The sequence below is a fragment of the Sminthopsis crassicaudata genome, chromosome 1, assembly GCF_048593235.1.
Source record: "Sminthopsis crassicaudata isolate SCR6 chromosome 1, ASM4859323v1, whole genome shotgun sequence".
In the NCBI taxonomy this organism is placed as follows: domain Eukaryota; kingdom Metazoa; phylum Chordata; class Mammalia; order Dasyuromorphia; family Dasyuridae; genus Sminthopsis; species Sminthopsis crassicaudata.
In genome coordinates, this window is record NC_133617.1 from 30383869 (window position 1) to 30401802 (window position 17934).

Genomic DNA, 17934 nt, shown 5'->3' on the forward strand with positions numbered 1-17934 from the left:
GAGACTCCTGACACTGAGCTTAAACGGACCTTTGTAAAGTTTTATCCACTGCTCTGTTTGGCCATTGGGGGCCAAGCAGAACCACACTAATCCCTTCTCCTCCAGATGACATACCGTTACATTCTGGATGATGGCTAACACGGCCCTGAGTCTTCTCTTCTCCACACTAAACGTTCCTGATTCCTTCAACTGAATTAAATAATAACAAATAATCATTCATAAAATCCTTACTATGTAATTAATACAGTGAATTGATTATTCATGATCATGAATAATCAATTCACTGTATTAATTACATAGTAAGGATTTTATGAATGATTATTAATAATACTAAAAAATGAAAATCAGTAACAATGAGGATGACATGTATACTGGCTTTAAGGTTTAAAAAGTGCTTTATAGATTATATAATTACACCTAAATATGATTATATATTATATACAATTACATATTACATATAAATATTATCACATTTATATATTGTTTCATTTGAGCCTCACAACCCCATGAAGGAGTTAATATTGTTACCCCTATTTTATAGTTTAGGAAACTGAGATTAAGAGAAGAAAGAAACAAGCACTTTTTAAGTGCTTGCTGTATGCTGGATTCATTTGATCCTCATAACAACCCTGTGAGGCAGATGTTAATATTATGTCCATTTTACAGATGAGAAAACTGAGACAAACAAAAGTTTGCTTGGGTCAAACAGTAATTAATTGTCCAAGGCAGGATTCGATTTCAGGTTTTCCTGACTCTAAGCAAAGCCCTCAATTTGTTGTACCAGCTTATAATGAGATATTAACTTTGTCATCATGTTTGTCCAACCTACAGTTTATCTAAAATCCTCCCTAAAATGTGTTTCCTGGACCCGAACCTACCCTCTAGATATGGTTTGATTAAGTTAGGACTAGCAATATATTTTTATTCTCAGGAGGGATGGGCTCCTTAGTCATAAGATTACCTCTTATATAATAGCTTATCTAAGGAGTTTTGAAAAAGGACCAGGGGCTCTTGGGAACTTCCTGATGCCTTCTGGGAGAGGAGACTCCCTGGTCCTCTCTGGCCTTGATAGCCTCCAGCACTGCCTGTCCCTGGCTGGCGAACTTGCCTCCTTCCACCTCATTTCCAACCGTTTGCTCTGTAACCATTTTACTGCATACTTAAGACTATAATTCAGAAGTTATGCTACCAAATTTATGTGCTTATTATGGGCCCACCATTCGGGATGCCCCAGTTAAGGTGCTGTCAGCATTTCCATTATAAACCTCTATATCCCTGGGTTTATAGCCCCGACTATAAAAACCGCTCTCCAGGCTGGAGTTGGGCGCCTTGGAGCTCAGCCCAGAAGAAAATCTCTCTGTAAAATTTGTGATGGAAAGAGATAGAGAGGGAGGGAGGGAGAGACAGAGAGGAGAGACATACACAGAGAGAGAGAGAGAGAGAGAGAGAGAGAGAGAGAGAGAGAGAGAGAGAGAGAGAGAAGGAGAGAGAGAGAGACAGACACAGAGAGAGAGAGAGAGACAGAGAGGGAGAGAGAGGGAGGGAGAGAGAGAGAGAGGGAGGGAAGGGAGAGAGACAGAGAGAAGAGATAAAGAGAGAGACAGACAAAAACAAAGACAGAAAGGAGATGGAGATAGAGGAGCGGAGAGAGACAGAGACAGAAACACAGAGAGAGAGAAAAGAGAGAGACACACACAGAGGAAAAGAGAGATAGAGAGACAAGGATAGAGATCAAGACAGACAGACAGAAACACACAGAGAAATAGACACACACAGAGTGACCGACAGACAACAGGCAGAGACAAAGACAGAGACAGAAGGACCCAAGATTCTGGATTGTAAGGGCACATATAAAATAGAGCCAGGCTGATCATAAGGTTCAAGCAGCTGGCAGGAAAGAACAGAGGCTCATGGGTTTCTCCCTGGCTGAAATGAGCAATCCAATATTGTCCAGCATGTCTCTGCTAAGCAGCTGTTTTCTTTACCCAAGGACAGGGCTTGAAGTATCGAGCAGTGGAGGCAATGTTGGAATACTGGGCTTGGTTCAAATTCTGCCTCACATACACACTAGCTGTGTAACTCTAGCTAAGTCATTTAATCTCTCCCAGCCTCAGTTTTTTATCTGCAAAATGGGGATAACAATAGCTGCTACTTCACAAGGTTGTTATGAAATTCAAATGAGATGACATACACTAAGTTCTCAGTGAAGCTCAGAGTGTGACATACATGTTAGCTAAGATAATTATTACAGGTAAAAGGAAGTTCTAAGAAACTTTTCTGGGGCTTTTAAAAGCTGGGATCTGATAAGCTACTTGTGGCTCGGGACCCTCGGCTCCAAGGGAGATGGATTAGAATGAGAGAAGACAGACTTTGCATCTTGGTGCTTAATACAGGCCACATATAGTAGGTGCTTAATAAATGATGACTGATTGCTGAATGACCGGAGGGACACAGAAAGCTCAATAGTTAGAGAGTTCTGTGGAGAAGGGATTGGCCTTTGTTCTCGATCTCAGGGGGCAGCAGCAAGTGCGAAGGGGCAAGATGCAAAGAGGCACATTATGGATGGATGTCAAGCAATCCTTAATCAAGCTGAGCCACCCAGAAGTGGGAGGGGCTGCTGAGAGAGAGAAAAGAGAGGGAAGAGACACAGAGAGAGAGAGAGACAGAGAGAGAAGAGAGACAGAGATAAAGAGAAGGGAGAGAGAGACACAGAGAGAGAGGGGGGGAAAGAGAGAGACAGAGACAGAGAGAGAGGAGAGACAGAGAGACAGAGAGGGAGGGAGGAGAGAGAGAGAGAGAGAGAGAGAGAGAGAGAGAGAGAGAGAGAGAGAGAGAGAGAGAGAGAGAGAGAGAGAGAAAAGAGAGTGGAGAGACACACAGAGAGAGAGAGAGACAGAGACAGAGAGATAGAGATGTGGCAGAATCAGGATCTGAATCCATATCTCCTGACACTACAACTGGTCACTTTGCTCTGTAAATAAGGGATTTCATCCAGATCAATAGTTCTCCAAGTTTTTGATTTCAGGACTTCTTTATACATTTAAATAGTACCCCTGCCGATGAACTTTTGTTTCTGTGGTTTTTATTTATTGCTATCTACCATTTTAGAAATTTAAGCATCTTAGTATTATTAAGATGTAAATAGTTTTGACTTCAAGGACCCCTGAAAGGGTTTTGGGGATGGCCTTCCTAGGGTTTGTGAACCACACTTTGAGGACCCCTGGCCAAATGAATGAACATTTATTAAGTGCTTACTATCTGCCAAGCACTGTGCCAAGAGCTGGGAATAGAAGTACAAAAGATGGTCCCTAAGGTCCCTTTCTACACTAATATTCTGTGATTATGGAATCTCAGAATTGGAAGGGATATTGGGATCCATTTAGCCTAAGCCATAACTGTACAAGACTTTCCTTTTTAGACAAAGGGTCATCTGCCTTTCCCTTGATGATTCCCAATCTCCCAAGAGAGGAGAATTCCCTCCCCTGCCCTCTGGCTGTCTCTCTCCCTCGCTCTCTTCCTTCCTTCCTTTCTTTCTTTACTCTTCTCATTTTATCTTCACACCACAACCCTGAGAGGTGGATGCTATTATTATCTCCATTTAACAGATGAGAGAATGGAGGCTTAGAGCAATTAAGTGACATCCTCTGAATCATATAACTATTAAGTGTCTGAAGCTGAATTTGAACTCGGATCTTCCTGGTAACAGGCCCATTCTCTTACCACTGTGCCCCCTAGTGCCTCTACAGCACCCCTGACAGATGGCCATACATCCTTGACTTGAAATCCTCCAGCAAGAGGGAAGCCACCTCCTTTCAAGGCAGTCCATTCCAGCTTTGACTGTTGGGAACTTTTGTGTGACAGACTCAAGGCTCAATCTGCCTCTCACCAACCTCCATCCATAGCCCCCTGGTTCTGCCTCTGGACCAAGGGAAGAGGCCTTGGGCTGCTTCATTAAGAGAGGCATCATGGAGTTGCCCTGATTGGGTCAGAGATGGAATATTATGCTTCCTTACAGTTTAAGAAAGGCACAGATGGGAAGGAGCACATGATCTCTTAACAAGGGAAAGATTCTTTTTGACTTGGAGGGTAATGATGAAAGTCTACGGCAAAGTAGATATATCCTATACAATACAAGAATACAAAACATTCAACTCAATTTTATATATATCAATACCTTTATAATGTATAGCATATTTGAATACTGTATGTGTGTGTATATATATGTATATATATATATATATATATATATATATATATATATATATATACATATATATATATAGCATTCAAATACACACTCTTATTAAGGCATATCCTCGAATTTAAGTAATCCAAACAATTCAGCTCTATGATATACGTAATAATATTTAATATTTCTACTATTACTATTAGTTTTATCTATTGTTACTATTTCTATTACTACTATAGCGACCTCTCAATAAATGCATATTATTCTTTATCCATTTAAATTCCATAAACAGATATTTTAAGTACCTAATGTGTTTAATAAAATAATCTGTTTTTTTTTTTTTAAAAGAAGGACATTGATAAAATGGAGGTGTCTAGAGGAGTGCTACCAGGGCGATGAAGTGCCTTGACTCCTTATGTTATAGAAAGCCAAACTGGGCATGTTTACCCTAGAGAAGGGAAGTCACAGAGGGCCATGATAGCTTGTCATGTGGAGAAGGGATTAGTTTTGTTCTCCTTGACCTTGGAGGGTAGACCTAAGGGCAAAAGGGAAGGAGAAGTTGCAAGATGTCCAAACTTCCTCCCAAGTGGAGCCTTTTACAACACTCCTGAGAATGGGTGCTTAGAAGGGCTACGTGTCCTGGGCAAGCCAGGTCTCCTAGAGATGATGGATCTCCCATGGGGAAGAACAGGCTTTCAGTGTCTACAGGCATTTAAACCACATTAATAAGACAATTAATAGATTTAATAGGCTTATTTACTGTTCAAGAAAGAAAAAAGCTTCCTAAGGACCTGCCTACCCCAGAAACTCTATATATGAGCTGTTACTTTCTTGAAAAATAGGTAAATTCAAGATGAGGGAGTATGGTCCAGTGGGAAGAGCTCTAGGCAAATCGGGAGGTTTGCTCCTGACTTTGCTTTGTGACCTTGGAATGGTCATTTTACTTCTGTAGGCCTGAGTTTTTCTACTAATAAAATAAGGTGCATGACCCTTGTTCTACTTATCTCACAAGACATTTTCATGGATGTGTAAGTTATTGAGATACTAAAAGTGACTAGGATGTGCTGAACCAGGAGAACAGCCTCTAGGATAGCAATAACATGGTGAAGATGATTTGGAAAGGCTTAAGGACTGACCAATGTGGTGACCAACCATGATTCCAGAGGACCAGTGATGAAGGATGCTGCCCATCCCCTCGCAAGCAAGGGATGAGCTCAAGGTGAAGAGTAAGTAACATGAAAAGTTTCTGGACAATGTGGTAATTTATTTTGCTTGATTATGCATATTTGTCATAAATGATTTTGTTTTTCATTTTCTTCTTTTTTAATGGGTGGGGAGAGAGGGATGGAAACTAAATGTTTATTAATTGAAAGAATTTTAAGTCAAAAAATGATTTGGATATACAAATGTGAAGATAATTGCTATTATGACTCTACTGCTACTGCTATTACTATTACTACTGTTATTACTATTACTCCTGCTATGACTATTACTACTACTACTACTGTTATTGCTGTTACTCCTGCTACTACTACTACTGCTATTACTATTACTACTATTACTGTTATTACTTCTGCTATCATTATTACTGCTACTATACTCCTGCTATTACTATTAGTACTACTACTATTACTACCATAGCTATCTCTTAATAAATGCTTGTTATTAAAAAAATTTTAAATAAAAAAGTAATGACAGGTATACAAATGTGAAAGTAATTACTACTATCACTCCTACTGCTATTATTATTACTACTATTATTGTTATGACCACTACTATTACTACACCACTACTATTTCTATAGCATTTTCTGTGTTAAAATGATAATAATAATTTTTGTTGTTCAGTCTCTTCATGACCCTATTTGAAGTTTTCTTGGCAAAGATAATGGAGTTTCTTTCTCCAGCTCATTTTGCAGATGAGGAAACTGAGGCAAACAGGGTTTAATCAATAACCAACATTTATATATTGCTTTCTATGTGCCAGGCACTGTGCTAAGTACTTTACAATTATTATCACATTTGATCCTTTCAAGAGTCCTGGAAGGTAGGTGTTATTATGATCTCTACTTTACAATAAAAAAAAACGGAGGGAGACAAAACTATGTGACTTGCTCAGTATCACACAGCTAGTAAGTAACTGAGGCTAGATTTGAACTCAGGCCACTAAAATTATTACTTATTTTTAAAATTCCTTTTCCTCCATTTATTTATTTATTGCTGAGGCAACTGGGGTTGTGACTTTTTCTAGGGTCACACAGCTCGTTAATGTCAAGTTTTTGAGACTGGATTTGAACTTAAGTCCTCTTGACTCCAGAGTTGGTGCTCTATCTACTGAACTACCTCGCTGCCCCCTTTTTATTTATTTATAAGAAAAAAAAATTGAGCTCTGAATTCTTTCCCTCCCTCCTGCCCTTCTTCCGCCCATTGAGAAGGCAATGCAAATTTCTATGCAAAACAAATTTCCAAATTAACAATGTTGCCCAAAAAACCCCTAAGAAAAATAAAGAAAGTTAAAAAAATATGCTTCCATCTGCATTGAGAGTCAATAGCATTTTTCATCATGAGTCCTCCGGAATTGTATTGGATCATTGTATCGATCAGAGTAGTTAAGTCTTTCACAGTTGATTATCCTTACAATATTGCTGTTACATTGTACAATGGTCTCCTGATCCAACTCACTTTACTTTGCATCAGTTCACATAAATCTTCCCAAGTTTTTGTTTCTTTATCATTTCTTTGAGCATGATAATATTCCATCACAACCATAGACCACAACTTAATCAGCCATTCTCCATTTGTGGGGCATCCCTTCAATTTCCAATTCTTTGCCATCACTAAAAGAGTTGCTATAAATATTTTTGTACAAATAGATCCTTTCCTCTTTTCTTTGATCTCTTTGAGATACACACCAACTAGTAGTACTGCTGGATCCAAAGATATGCACAGTTTGATAGTCCTTTGGACCCTCCAGAATGGTTGAATCAGTTCACAACTCCACCAACAGTGTGTTCCAACTTTTCCATGTCCAACTATTGTTATTTTCCTTTTCTGTCATATTAGTCAATTTGAGAGGTATGAGGTGATACCTCAGAATATTTTAATTTGCATTTCTCTAGTCAACAGTGATTTAGGGCACATAAAAATTTAGAGCATATAAAATGATTTTAGCCAACTTTGATTTCTTCTGAGAACTGCACGTTCATATTCTTTGACCACTTAACAATTGGACAATAATTCAGATTATAAATTTGACTCAGTTTTCCACATATTTGAGAAATAAAGAGCTCAGGTTTTCTTAATTTCAAGCCCAGTGCTCTATTCACTGAGCCATCTCACTACCTATTAGTTAGTTGTCCAGGCTTTCTGGATTAATGATCTGCTTCTCTGAGATGGGATGCTTTCCTGGGAATCAAGGAACAGCTGTTCTTCCCAGCCCGGCCAGTGATCCCCAGTCTGAAACTTCCTATGTATATTGCCCTGCTCTTCCCAGCCCTGACCACTGATCCCCAGCCCGAACCTTCCTTGTATTGCCCGGCCTCGTCCCCACAAACACCCTTAGTTCACTCACTTTTGTTTCTCTGCCTCATTTCTCTGAAGCAAGGTTTCTGTTAAAAGTGCTTTATTGGGAATGCCCGGAAGCCTGGGTCCCTCGGACACCGTGTACCCAGCTGGAGTCGTCCCTTCTCTCTGTTCTGGAGATTAAGAAAAAAAAAGACAGAAAGACATCACTGGAGAGGTATGAAGCAGTTTCCTTCCATGAGGCTAAAGACCAATAACCCATGTAACAAAATTGATTTCCCCGACCTCCCCAGATTGATTTTGGCTCCCAAGTTGATACATCCGGCCGACTCTGCTGCTGATCAGCTGTGGCACCCCTTCATGGGAGGGAAAGTGATAAATGGGGATGGAGGGCGGTGCTTGCTGGAGTTTGAGCTGTAATTCCAACTGCCGGCATTCACCTTGCCCCAGCAGCTGACTATCTGGAGGGCTAGAATGGATCCTTACCTGTTGTGTACCCAAGTCATTTAACCTCGGAATTGGAAGCGGCTCCCTCTATTAAATTAAAGATAGGCTGGGATCTACATGAATGACTGAAATTCCCACATCAGGGGCTCTCTCCAGTAATGAGATCCAAAAGGATGCAGATTTAGGGTTTACAAATTAATGAATAATAACGACAATAGAGTAATAATAACTAATATCTATGTAGCTTTTGACAAATGTATTTTTCCTATTTGATCTTTGCAACAACCTTGGGAGTAGGGGCTATTATTATTCCCATTTTACAGATGAGGAACTGAGGCCAAAAGAGGTGAAGGGACTTTTTACCTTCGTGATGTTGGCCAAGTACCTTCACCTCCGTGGGCCTCGACTTCCACATCTGTAAAACGAGTTGGATTCAATGGCCTCCAAGGTTCCTTTCAGCTCTACACCTGTGATCGATCCTATGATCTCTCTCTGGGGTTCGGTTTCTTCACATCTAAAAAGAAGGGGGTTGGAGCCAATGGCATCTGAGCCTGTGATTCCAAGACCAGCAAGCTGTCCATTGTGACACAGCCGGGGACGCCCCGGAACAGAGAGCCCTGCGGACCTAGGAGTTAGGAAACCTGAATTCCAATCCAGATTCAGAGACTCAGCTGTGTGATCCTGGGTAAGTCCCTTAACTACTGCCTGCCTCAGTTTCCCCACCTGTAAAGTGGGATTGTAACATTACCAACCTCCCAGGGTTGCTGTGAGAATTAAAGGAGATAAATATATGCAAAACTCTGAGCACACTGCCTGACACATAGTGGGTACTATGTAAAAATTTTAGTTACATGAATCAATACACATTTATTAAGTGGCTACTATGTACCAGATACTGTGCTAAGCTCTGAGGATACAAAAAGCAGAAAAAGACAGTTCCTGTCCTCAAGAAGCTTACAATTTAATGGGAGAGACAGCATGCAAACAGAAATATAAAAACAAACCATGTTTGAGATAAATAGGAAATAATTAAAAGGGGGAAGGCATTAGAATTGAGAAGAGTTATTGTCATAGCACCTCTGTAAGAGAAGCAGCACATACATAAATATTCCCATTTAACAGATGAAGAAACTGAGACACAGATCTCACTTATATCTTCTGGCTCAGGATCCAGCTCTCTTTCCACTCCATGCCTCTATCTTTTAAGAAGACCCTGCCCTTTCCTAGAGTGCAAGGTGTGAATAGAAATTCTGCTTCTCCCAGGGAGCTTTCCTTGAGAAGTCATTAATTTCTCCTGTTGTCCCAGAGTCCTCTGTGGCCCTCACTCATTGAGTACCTTGTGCTGTCATTTACCTGCTTCCTGGGTCTGTCCTATACCCCTGCCCTATTCCCCTTCAGGGAATGAAGAAGAGGCCATATCCTTCCATGCGCCTCCCGCCTAGTCCTCTCCCATACAAGGCCGGCATTCAACATATGCTTGTGGAGGGGGAAGATCCCTCCCCTGCCTCCCTCACAAAGACTGAGGTGGGGGTCAAAGGGCAGTGCTTTGAAAGGGGAAATGCTCTGTGTTGATTCAGGGACTTAATCCCTTCCAGGGTCTGATAGTGGCTTGTGGGAAATCCTGGGCTTTCAAAAGCTAGGCTTGTGAAGATCTGTTTGGTCCCAAAGATCAGAACCAGGAGCAGTGAGTGGGGGGAGCAGTGGGTGGAAGTGGGGAAGGGGCCAACTAAGTCTCCATCAGAGCTTCAGAGCTACGTTGACATCAGAAAAAACTTCCCAACGATGAGAGTCTTTCACAAGTAGCATGGGAAATAATAGGTTCTCTTTCCCTCTCTTCTTCCAGATGGATGATCACTTGGCGGGTATATGCTAGTGGAGTTCCTTCTGGGGTACAGTCCTGCCTCAATGACTACTCTGGTCTCTGGAAGCTGAAAAGACTGAATATGTCAACTAGAAACTTATCCCAGAGTTGTGGGCATTGAAGTACTCACCAGCAGGGATACTTAAGAGTATGAACTTGTTTTTAAAAAGATTTTGCAAACTGGATGTCAATTGTGATTGGTTTCTTTGTAATCCCTCATGTTTTATTTATTTAAAAGCATTAATTCTGGAAGGAATCCAAGGGCTTCACTTGATTGCTTCCATGACATGACCAATGTTAAGAGGCCTTGACTTAGGGACAGGATGGAAATTTGCTATTTCTGCAAGGTTGGTCAGGTCTCATAAAAGCGGGAAGGGCTTCATGTATGTTCACACATGGGAGACAAGCTCTATGGTCCAAAGAGTTGGGTTCAGATCCTGGGTTTGCTGCCTATTCTCTATGTGATTGTTGGTAAAGTAACTTCCCTTTTCCTAGCCTCAGTTTACTCATGTGATAAATGATGGAACTGACCTCTAAGCTCCAGATCCAGATCTTATGATTATTGAACCTCTGTGGGCTTATTTCTTCAATTGTAAATTAAACAGTTTGGACTCTATAATCACAAATGTCCCTGTCAGCTCTAGGAAGAAAATCTTACAATGTTGCTTCCAGTCTAGCAGAGTCTGAAAAAGGCTCCCCCAGTCACAGAGGGAGGACTTTTTGGACACAGAAGCTCCTAGAAACAGACCATCTACTCCTTTAGTAGTATAAAGGAGTTAGGAGCTAAAACAATGCAAGGTATACCCACAGTGGTGAAATCAGGGCTCCTTGGAGAATTAGTATTTCTAATCTCACTTTTGGGGTCACTTAGACATAGGAATGGGGCAACTAGGTAGCTCCTGCAGTGGATAGAGCAGTGGTCCTCAAACTTTTAAAATAGGGGCCAGTTCACTGTCCCTCAGACTGTAGGAGGGCCGGACTATAGTAAAAACAAAAGCTCACACTCTGTCTCCACCCCTCAGCCCATTTGCCATAACCCAGTGGGCCGCATAAACATCCTCAGCGGGCCACATCTGGCCCGTGGGCCGTAGTTTGAGAACCCCTGGGATAGAGTATGCTGGGCCTAGAGCCTGGAAGATGTGAGTTTATTTATTTATTTTTGTTTGTTTGTTTTGTTCTGTTTGCAAGGCAATTGGAGCAAATGACTTGCCCAAAGTCACACAGCTAGTAAGTGTTAAATGTCTGTCACACAGCTAATAAGTGTTAAATGTCTGAAATTGCATTTGAACTCAGGTCCTCCGGACTCCAGGACTGTGCTCTATCCGCTACAGAAACATCTAGCTGCCCCCTGGAAGATCTGAGCTTAAGTCCGGCCTCAGAATTCCTAGCTGTGTGACTTTGGACAAGTAATTTACTTCTGTTTGCCTCAGTTTCTTCATTTGTCAAATGGAATATAAGCTTCTTGATGATAGGGACTGTTTCATTTTTATTTCTCTATCCCCAGTATGTTACACATAGTGGGTACTTATTAAATGTTGATAAGGTGATTGTATACAAGTGTATCCCTGCTCTGCTCTGGTCAGCTCCTTGGGGGGCTGACCACGGGGACCATTTCATTCTTTTTAATTATATCAGAGTACAGACACACAGCACCTAGGGCATAGTAAGTGCTTAATAAATGCTTCTTGAAATTAAACTCTCTATATTTTTTCAGCCTTTCCACTCCTGAAAAAAGTGAGTCTCTTTAGCTTGGAAGCAATTCCCTGGAGATTGGGGAATTGGGGAAATATAGAAAAAGTGGAATCAGAGGAGGGAGATGGGAGAGACCTCATTAGCCATCTGTTAGTCCAATCCCTACATGAGAGGCATCTATCTCTATTATAGCAGACTTGACCAAGACCATCCAGCCTCTGCTCAAAAATTCACCATCTTTCAGGGCAGCCCATTCCACTTTTTCCTGACTTTCAATTCAAACTAGACTCTTTTGAAATGTCTGTCCACTGCCACTGGTACTGCCTTGCAACAGAATAAGTCGAATCTCTCTTCCAGATGACAGCCCTTTATATACTTGAAGCTAGCTGTCTTGTCCCCCTGAGTCTTCTCTTCCTAAGTTAACATCCCATATGATACGGACACATGTCCTTCACCACCCTGGTTCTCCTTTGGATAGTTTTTCTTTTCTCAATGTTTTGCTTAAACGATGGTGTCCAGATCTGAATATAATACCCTGCAACGAGATCTGATCAGGGCAGATTGCCCGTTCCAATGCTGCCCAAGCTTGTGCTACTTTGGGTTTCCAATACTGGAACTTGTATTGAACTTACAACCCACTAACCCTCCAAATTATTTTCTTCAGGGAATCTTTAAAGCAGAAAGTGTGGGTACCTTTGGTCTTGAGAATCTCTGGATGCTTCTTCCACTGGACGTGAAGATCTTTCAGGGGTTGGCTGGTGGGGTCAAAAGCTTGTAGCTGCTGCAATCTATCTTCTAAGCTTCTTGCTGCCTCAAACACAGGCACGGGGTCTACGGAGAAAGCAACCTGGTGAGTGACCTGCCCATTTCCCATACCTTAACATTACCGCCTTAGCTCCATCATGGGAAGGAGCCAGCCTAGCTTAGTGAGGAAAGCACAGGAATTGAGGTCAGATCTCAATTTCTCCAATTTCTAATATGGGAATTATAAGCCTCTGGCAGCCTGTTGTGATAGGAGTCCTGGATTTAGGAGTCTGGATGTCAGAGTATGAATTCTGCCTCCCAACACTGACTAGTCATGTGATCTTGGTAAGTCTCACTCAAGAGACTTTCAGTTCTCAAAATCTCACTTTTCTCATCTGTAAAATGGGATCAACAAAATTTGTGCTACAACCTCACAGGGTTATTGTGAGAAAAGTACTATGTATTTCTTAAAACAATCTATAGTTGCACTATTATTATTAACTTAAAAGTTTATTAATGATATTATTTAATGATATCAACTAATTAATCTTAATCAGTCTATTAAACAATGGTGTTTAAATATTACTATTAAATCATAGAGCTGTTAATTAATCAATAGTGCTTAATCCTATTATTAATCAATAACTGTATTAAGAGTATTATTATCTCACAAATCCTAAGGTTCTTGTAAAGAAAGAACTTTCTTTTTTTTTTTTCTTTTCTGAGGCTGGGGTTAAGTGACTTGCCCAGGGTCACACAGCTTGGAAGTGTTAAGTGTCTGAGACCAGACTTGAACTCAAGTGTTCCTGAATTCAAGAAAGGACTACATATGTGATTGATGGGAGACTGGTCAGTGAAAGGCCAATCCTTTAGTGTGAGAACAGAATGCTTTGATGATGCAATTCCCCACATGGATGCTTGGTGAGCCTTTTCTAAGTATGTGTAATGGAGGGCAAGCATAGGCTTTTGTAACTCCTTCCTGCCTGCTTATTGTCCATTGAAGAGGAGCCTGTTGATTGGCTCCTGAGCCAGAAATGAGTGTATGTACAAAAATACGCTAGTCTCCCTTTTTCATGGTGGTGAGTGAGGAAAAAATTGCTGTAAGCTTCTGGGTGGGGAGAACACCAATGGCTGTACTCTTCCTATCCAGATCTAAATGAAACCCCAAAGGAAAAAAAAACCAGCTCATTAACAGTAACAGTAATGGCCAAGGCCCAGCAACAAGGAAGGGACTCGTCCAGCTGTTAGATGAAGTTCTAAGATGAGCTTCCGTGGGGTGAATGCTTCATGGTAACCACTTTAAACCTGATCTCATTTCCCTCCAATGGCTGAGGTGTTAAGAAAAGGGGTGTCTCACTCCCTTCAGGTTTGGAGGGATGAGTTTGTACTTTTGTTCTTGCTATAGCTTCTCAATAAATTTCTCTTTTATAAAGGGTAATTGATATTAATTGATTAAGTAATACTGAAGTGCTAACCACTGGGTCAATCAATGATATAGGAGAGATACTAACTGCGATTGACAATTGATACTGGTGAAAATACACAGAAATGGAGACTTGACCCATTAGCAGCAGAAATCTCTTTCTTCCCAGCATCTCAGTAGTATCCTGAGAATCCTGAGGGGGAAATGAAGCTAGTCAGCCCTCTGGGGACAAGTTTCAGAGCTAGAGGGACCTTAGAACATGGAATGTCTGAGCTGGGCAGAGTCTAGAATATGGAATGTCTGACCTGAGAAGAGTTGTTCTTAGTCCATAGTATACCAGGGATGGAACAGTACTTAGAATACAGAATTAGGAGACCTTAGCCCAGTGGTCCTCAAACTTTTTAAATAGGGGGCCAGTTCACTGTCCCTCAGACTGTTGGAGGATGGATTATAGTAAAAACAAAAGCTCACACTCTGTCTCCGCCCCTCAGCCCATTTGCCATAACCCGGTGGGCCGCATCTGGCCTGTGGGCCGTAATTTGAGAACCCCTGCCTTAGATCATAACAAGCTAGAGCTAGAGGAACTCTAGAGCCCAAAATGTCATAGTGGATAGAGGCCTTAAGAGTATTGGATGCCAGAGCTAGCAATGTCCATCCCTCTGACCCCTCATGTCCTTGACAGTGACATGCCCCCAGAGAGGGGAGGTACTTCCTTTAGAGAGTTCACAGTCAGCCTCAGTGCTCCCAATTCAATTTCCTTTTTTCCCCTATCCCACGCTGCTTCATTTCCATTTCTCACCCTCCATTTCTTATCCCAAGTGGGCATTTCAGAGCCATGCATTAACCCCAGAGTAGCATCTTCACCTTGCTCCTGTTGAGAATCCGGGGCCCACCCAGCTTCTTCCCAGCAGAAGCACTGGGAGAGAGCTCCTTGGCTGCCCCTTGGCCTCCATAAGCACATCTCTTCCCTCTGCCTCCCTCCACCATCCCCACCACCACCTCCTCCTAATAATGCCTGTTTATTTAGGCAAAGGAAGAAGGAGACAATAGCAGTTTATGCCGAGGTAAGCAGGTGCATTCAAACAGTCTGTCTTTCCTCTGTCAGCATTACACCATCATTAGCTAGTGTCTGCTCAGCAGGGTGTACCATTATGTCTCCCACGGCTGATGTAATTATACATTGACATAATTAACCCAGCAAGCCCATTAGGCAGGCCAGCTAAAAATTCATCTATAATTATTTGTTGTGTGCATGCTAATGAGTCCATCTGCACCGCCATTGTACAACACCGAACAAATTAATTTACAAGTCTGGATTTTTTAATAAGTTCAAGAAAATGCTGCCTATTGTGTTGGGTTTCTCAAAAAAAAAATTGTCAAGAAGGGTCCGGGGTCAGGGAAGTCGTACCAACACGAGAGCAGCTCGGGGTGCTCGGGTCCCAGGCCCGGCTTGTGGGGGACTGTGGAGGGCCCTGCCTTGATTCCAGGATGACTGGAGAGGAAAAATCCAGCTCTGTCGTGGCAAGGGGAAAGAGCCCAGCCCAGCACCCAGCCTGTACAAGTATCAATGCAGGATAATTACATGAGATCGTAATGAAGGATGGCATCCATTCACGGTATGTGAATTACAGTATTGATGCTGCATTGTGCTTGAACAGTATAATTGTTTGGGTCACTGTGATTCCTTCCCCATTCAATCCTGGAACCTCTGTCATCACGGGGCTCCTAAGTGGGGCTGCCGAGGGTGGGTCAGCTCGGGGCATGCAGACCAGGAGGATGTTAAGTGGAGATTTGATAAGGCTTCACAATGTTTGAAGCCTCTTGTTTTTATGTTTACGGAGGGGAATCTGTGCATCTATTCTTCCTCTCCTCAGGCCCAAGGCCTCAGAAGAAGTACCTCCAGGAAGTCACTCAATGGCATTTTGAGAACTAGGACGACCATTGTAGTGCTTGGTATACAGTAGGAGCACAATGAATGCTTCCTGATTAGGTTCAAATTGGGACCTTCGGCAAACAGTTTCATTTTCCCAGTGGCTTAATTTCTTCATCTACAAAATGAATATGTTGGACTATATGGCTACTCAAAGGTTCCTTTGAACTCGAAAGTATCAAGTCTGTTTTCAAGTCTTGTCAATTCTACCTTCAAAGTATATCTTCACTCCTTTGACACTGTCCCCACCTTGGTCTGGGCCTTCATCACCTCATGCTTGGACTATTGAAATAACCTGTGGGGCAGGGTGGGGAATGGCCTACCTGCCTCCATTCTCTCTCCACTCTAATCCATCTCCCACTCAGCTTTCAAAGTTCTTTAGGTGCAGGTCTGATCATGTTACCCCATACTCCTCAACTCAATAACCTCCTATGGCTCCCTATTACTTCTGGATCATCTCAACATCTCAGAAGTATCTTTAGAAGCCTGAGGGGGAATGTTCTGAGAGCCCTTTACAACTTGACTCTTTCCTAGCTTTCTGTTCTTCTTTATACCTGCCTTCCCTTCTGTTTACTTTTCAAACCAGTATCACTGATTTCCTGGTTGTTCCTCACACAGGATGCCCTCACCTCCTGACTGTTCCCCATGCATGGAATACTCTTTCTGCTTATCTTCACTTTCTGGTCTCCTTCAGGTCTCACCTAAAACCCTACCTCTTTCCTGATCCCTCCACTATGAATGCCGTCCCTTGGAGATGACTCCCAGTTAGACCTGTCTCCATCTTGTCTATACAGTTTTTCCATGGTGTCTTCCCCAACACACTGTAAGCTCTTTGAGGTCAGGGGCTGTCTTTGGCTTTTCTCTGTACCCCCTTCTGCTTAGCCCTGTGCTTGGAGGACTGATTCGCTAGGAGTCAATGGGATGAAATGTTGCTGAGATCCAGCCACCACCCAAGGCTCTCTGGGTATGTCCAAACTAAAAGGATCTCAGTGAGATGGGAGCAGTGGGCGACTCACCCTAGCTTTTTAGATGGAGTAATTGGTTAATAGTGGACTCTCAAACTAGTCAAACTCTCTCATTTTTACAGATGAGAAAAGTAAAGCTTTCATAGGACCAAAGTTATCATTTATGGGATTCCTGAGATGATGGCCAAGGATTATTTCATCATATGCTGGCAGAGAAGTAAGCATGGAGCTCTGAGGTAGGTCAGGGGGTGGAATCAGAGGCCCAAGTTCAAATCAAGCCTCAGACACTTATCTGTATGGCCCTGGACAAGGCATCCAAATTTGCCTGAGACTCCCCATCTGTAAAATGGGAACAATAATAGTACCCATCTCCCAGGTTTATTTTAAAGATCACATGAGATAATGATCATAAAGTGCTCAGCATATAGTAAGCGCTTAATAATTGTTCGACCATGTTGGTTGCTCTTCTCTGGATACCTTAAAACTTATCAAAGTCCTTCCTAAAATACAGTACCCAGGACTGAACAGGACTACTGCACACATGTTCTGGCCAGGACTTTTGCATTTATGACTACAAATAAACTTTGTCTGAATTTAAGTGACTTAATTAAGGTGCTATAGAAGGTTGGCCAGTCCCATACATCTAGATAAGCTCCTTCAGGGTAGGTAGGGATTACCTTTTTGCCTCCCCTCCTTTTTTTTTTTAACCTTTCCAGTGCTTGCCACACTGCCTGAAACATAGTAGGCACTTAACAAACTTCTACTGCCTGCCTGACTCGCCCAAGATCACACAAATACTAAATTTCAGGGCTGGAATTTGAACTCATTTCTTGAGACCTGGGATGCTATCTTGGATCTGCCTGTGTCTCAGCCCAGCTGTTCTGAGAAGCCTGTTTATTCCCTCTCCCTTCTAGAAGCCTTCTGAAGTCTTCCTGGGCAGCGAGGAGTCTGGGCAGGGAAGTTTTGTACCTCCCTCCCAGGATGACACAGGAAAGCTTTTCTGAAATAAGACTGTGCCGATCTTTAAAGAGGGAGACCTATAAAATTACTGGCCAGTTAGCTTCATTTCAATCCTGGGTAAAATATTAGGACAAATAAGAAGGCAATTGATGGGCAAACACTTAGAAGGGAAACAATATAATGAGCGATTATCAAAGCCAGT

The 17934-nt window shown here is 42.0% G+C and overlaps 1 protein-coding gene across 8 annotated transcripts in view; it reads right to left on the bottom strand.

The window, feature by feature from the left end:
• Nucleotides 1–17934, bottom strand: part of CUX2 (cut like homeobox 2) — a 373197-nt gene that overhangs the window by 51668 nt on the left and 303595 nt on the right. For 7 of the 8 annotated variants that reach the window (XM_074297416.1, XM_074297402.1, XM_074297401.1 and 4 more), the window contains 2 exons: nucleotides 12404–12541; nucleotides 7760–7883 (listed from right to left, as the gene is read on the bottom strand). In XM_074297416.1, coding sequence (XP_074153517.1) covers nucleotides 7760–7778 — 19 coding nt within the window. In that variant the 5' untranslated portion in view covers nucleotides 7779–7883; nucleotides 12404–12541. Of the gene's footprint in view, nucleotides 1–7759; nucleotides 7884–8520; nucleotides 8669–12403; nucleotides 12542–17934 lie in introns of those variants that run through there. The other variant, XM_074297415.1, reaches the window with a different exon arrangement.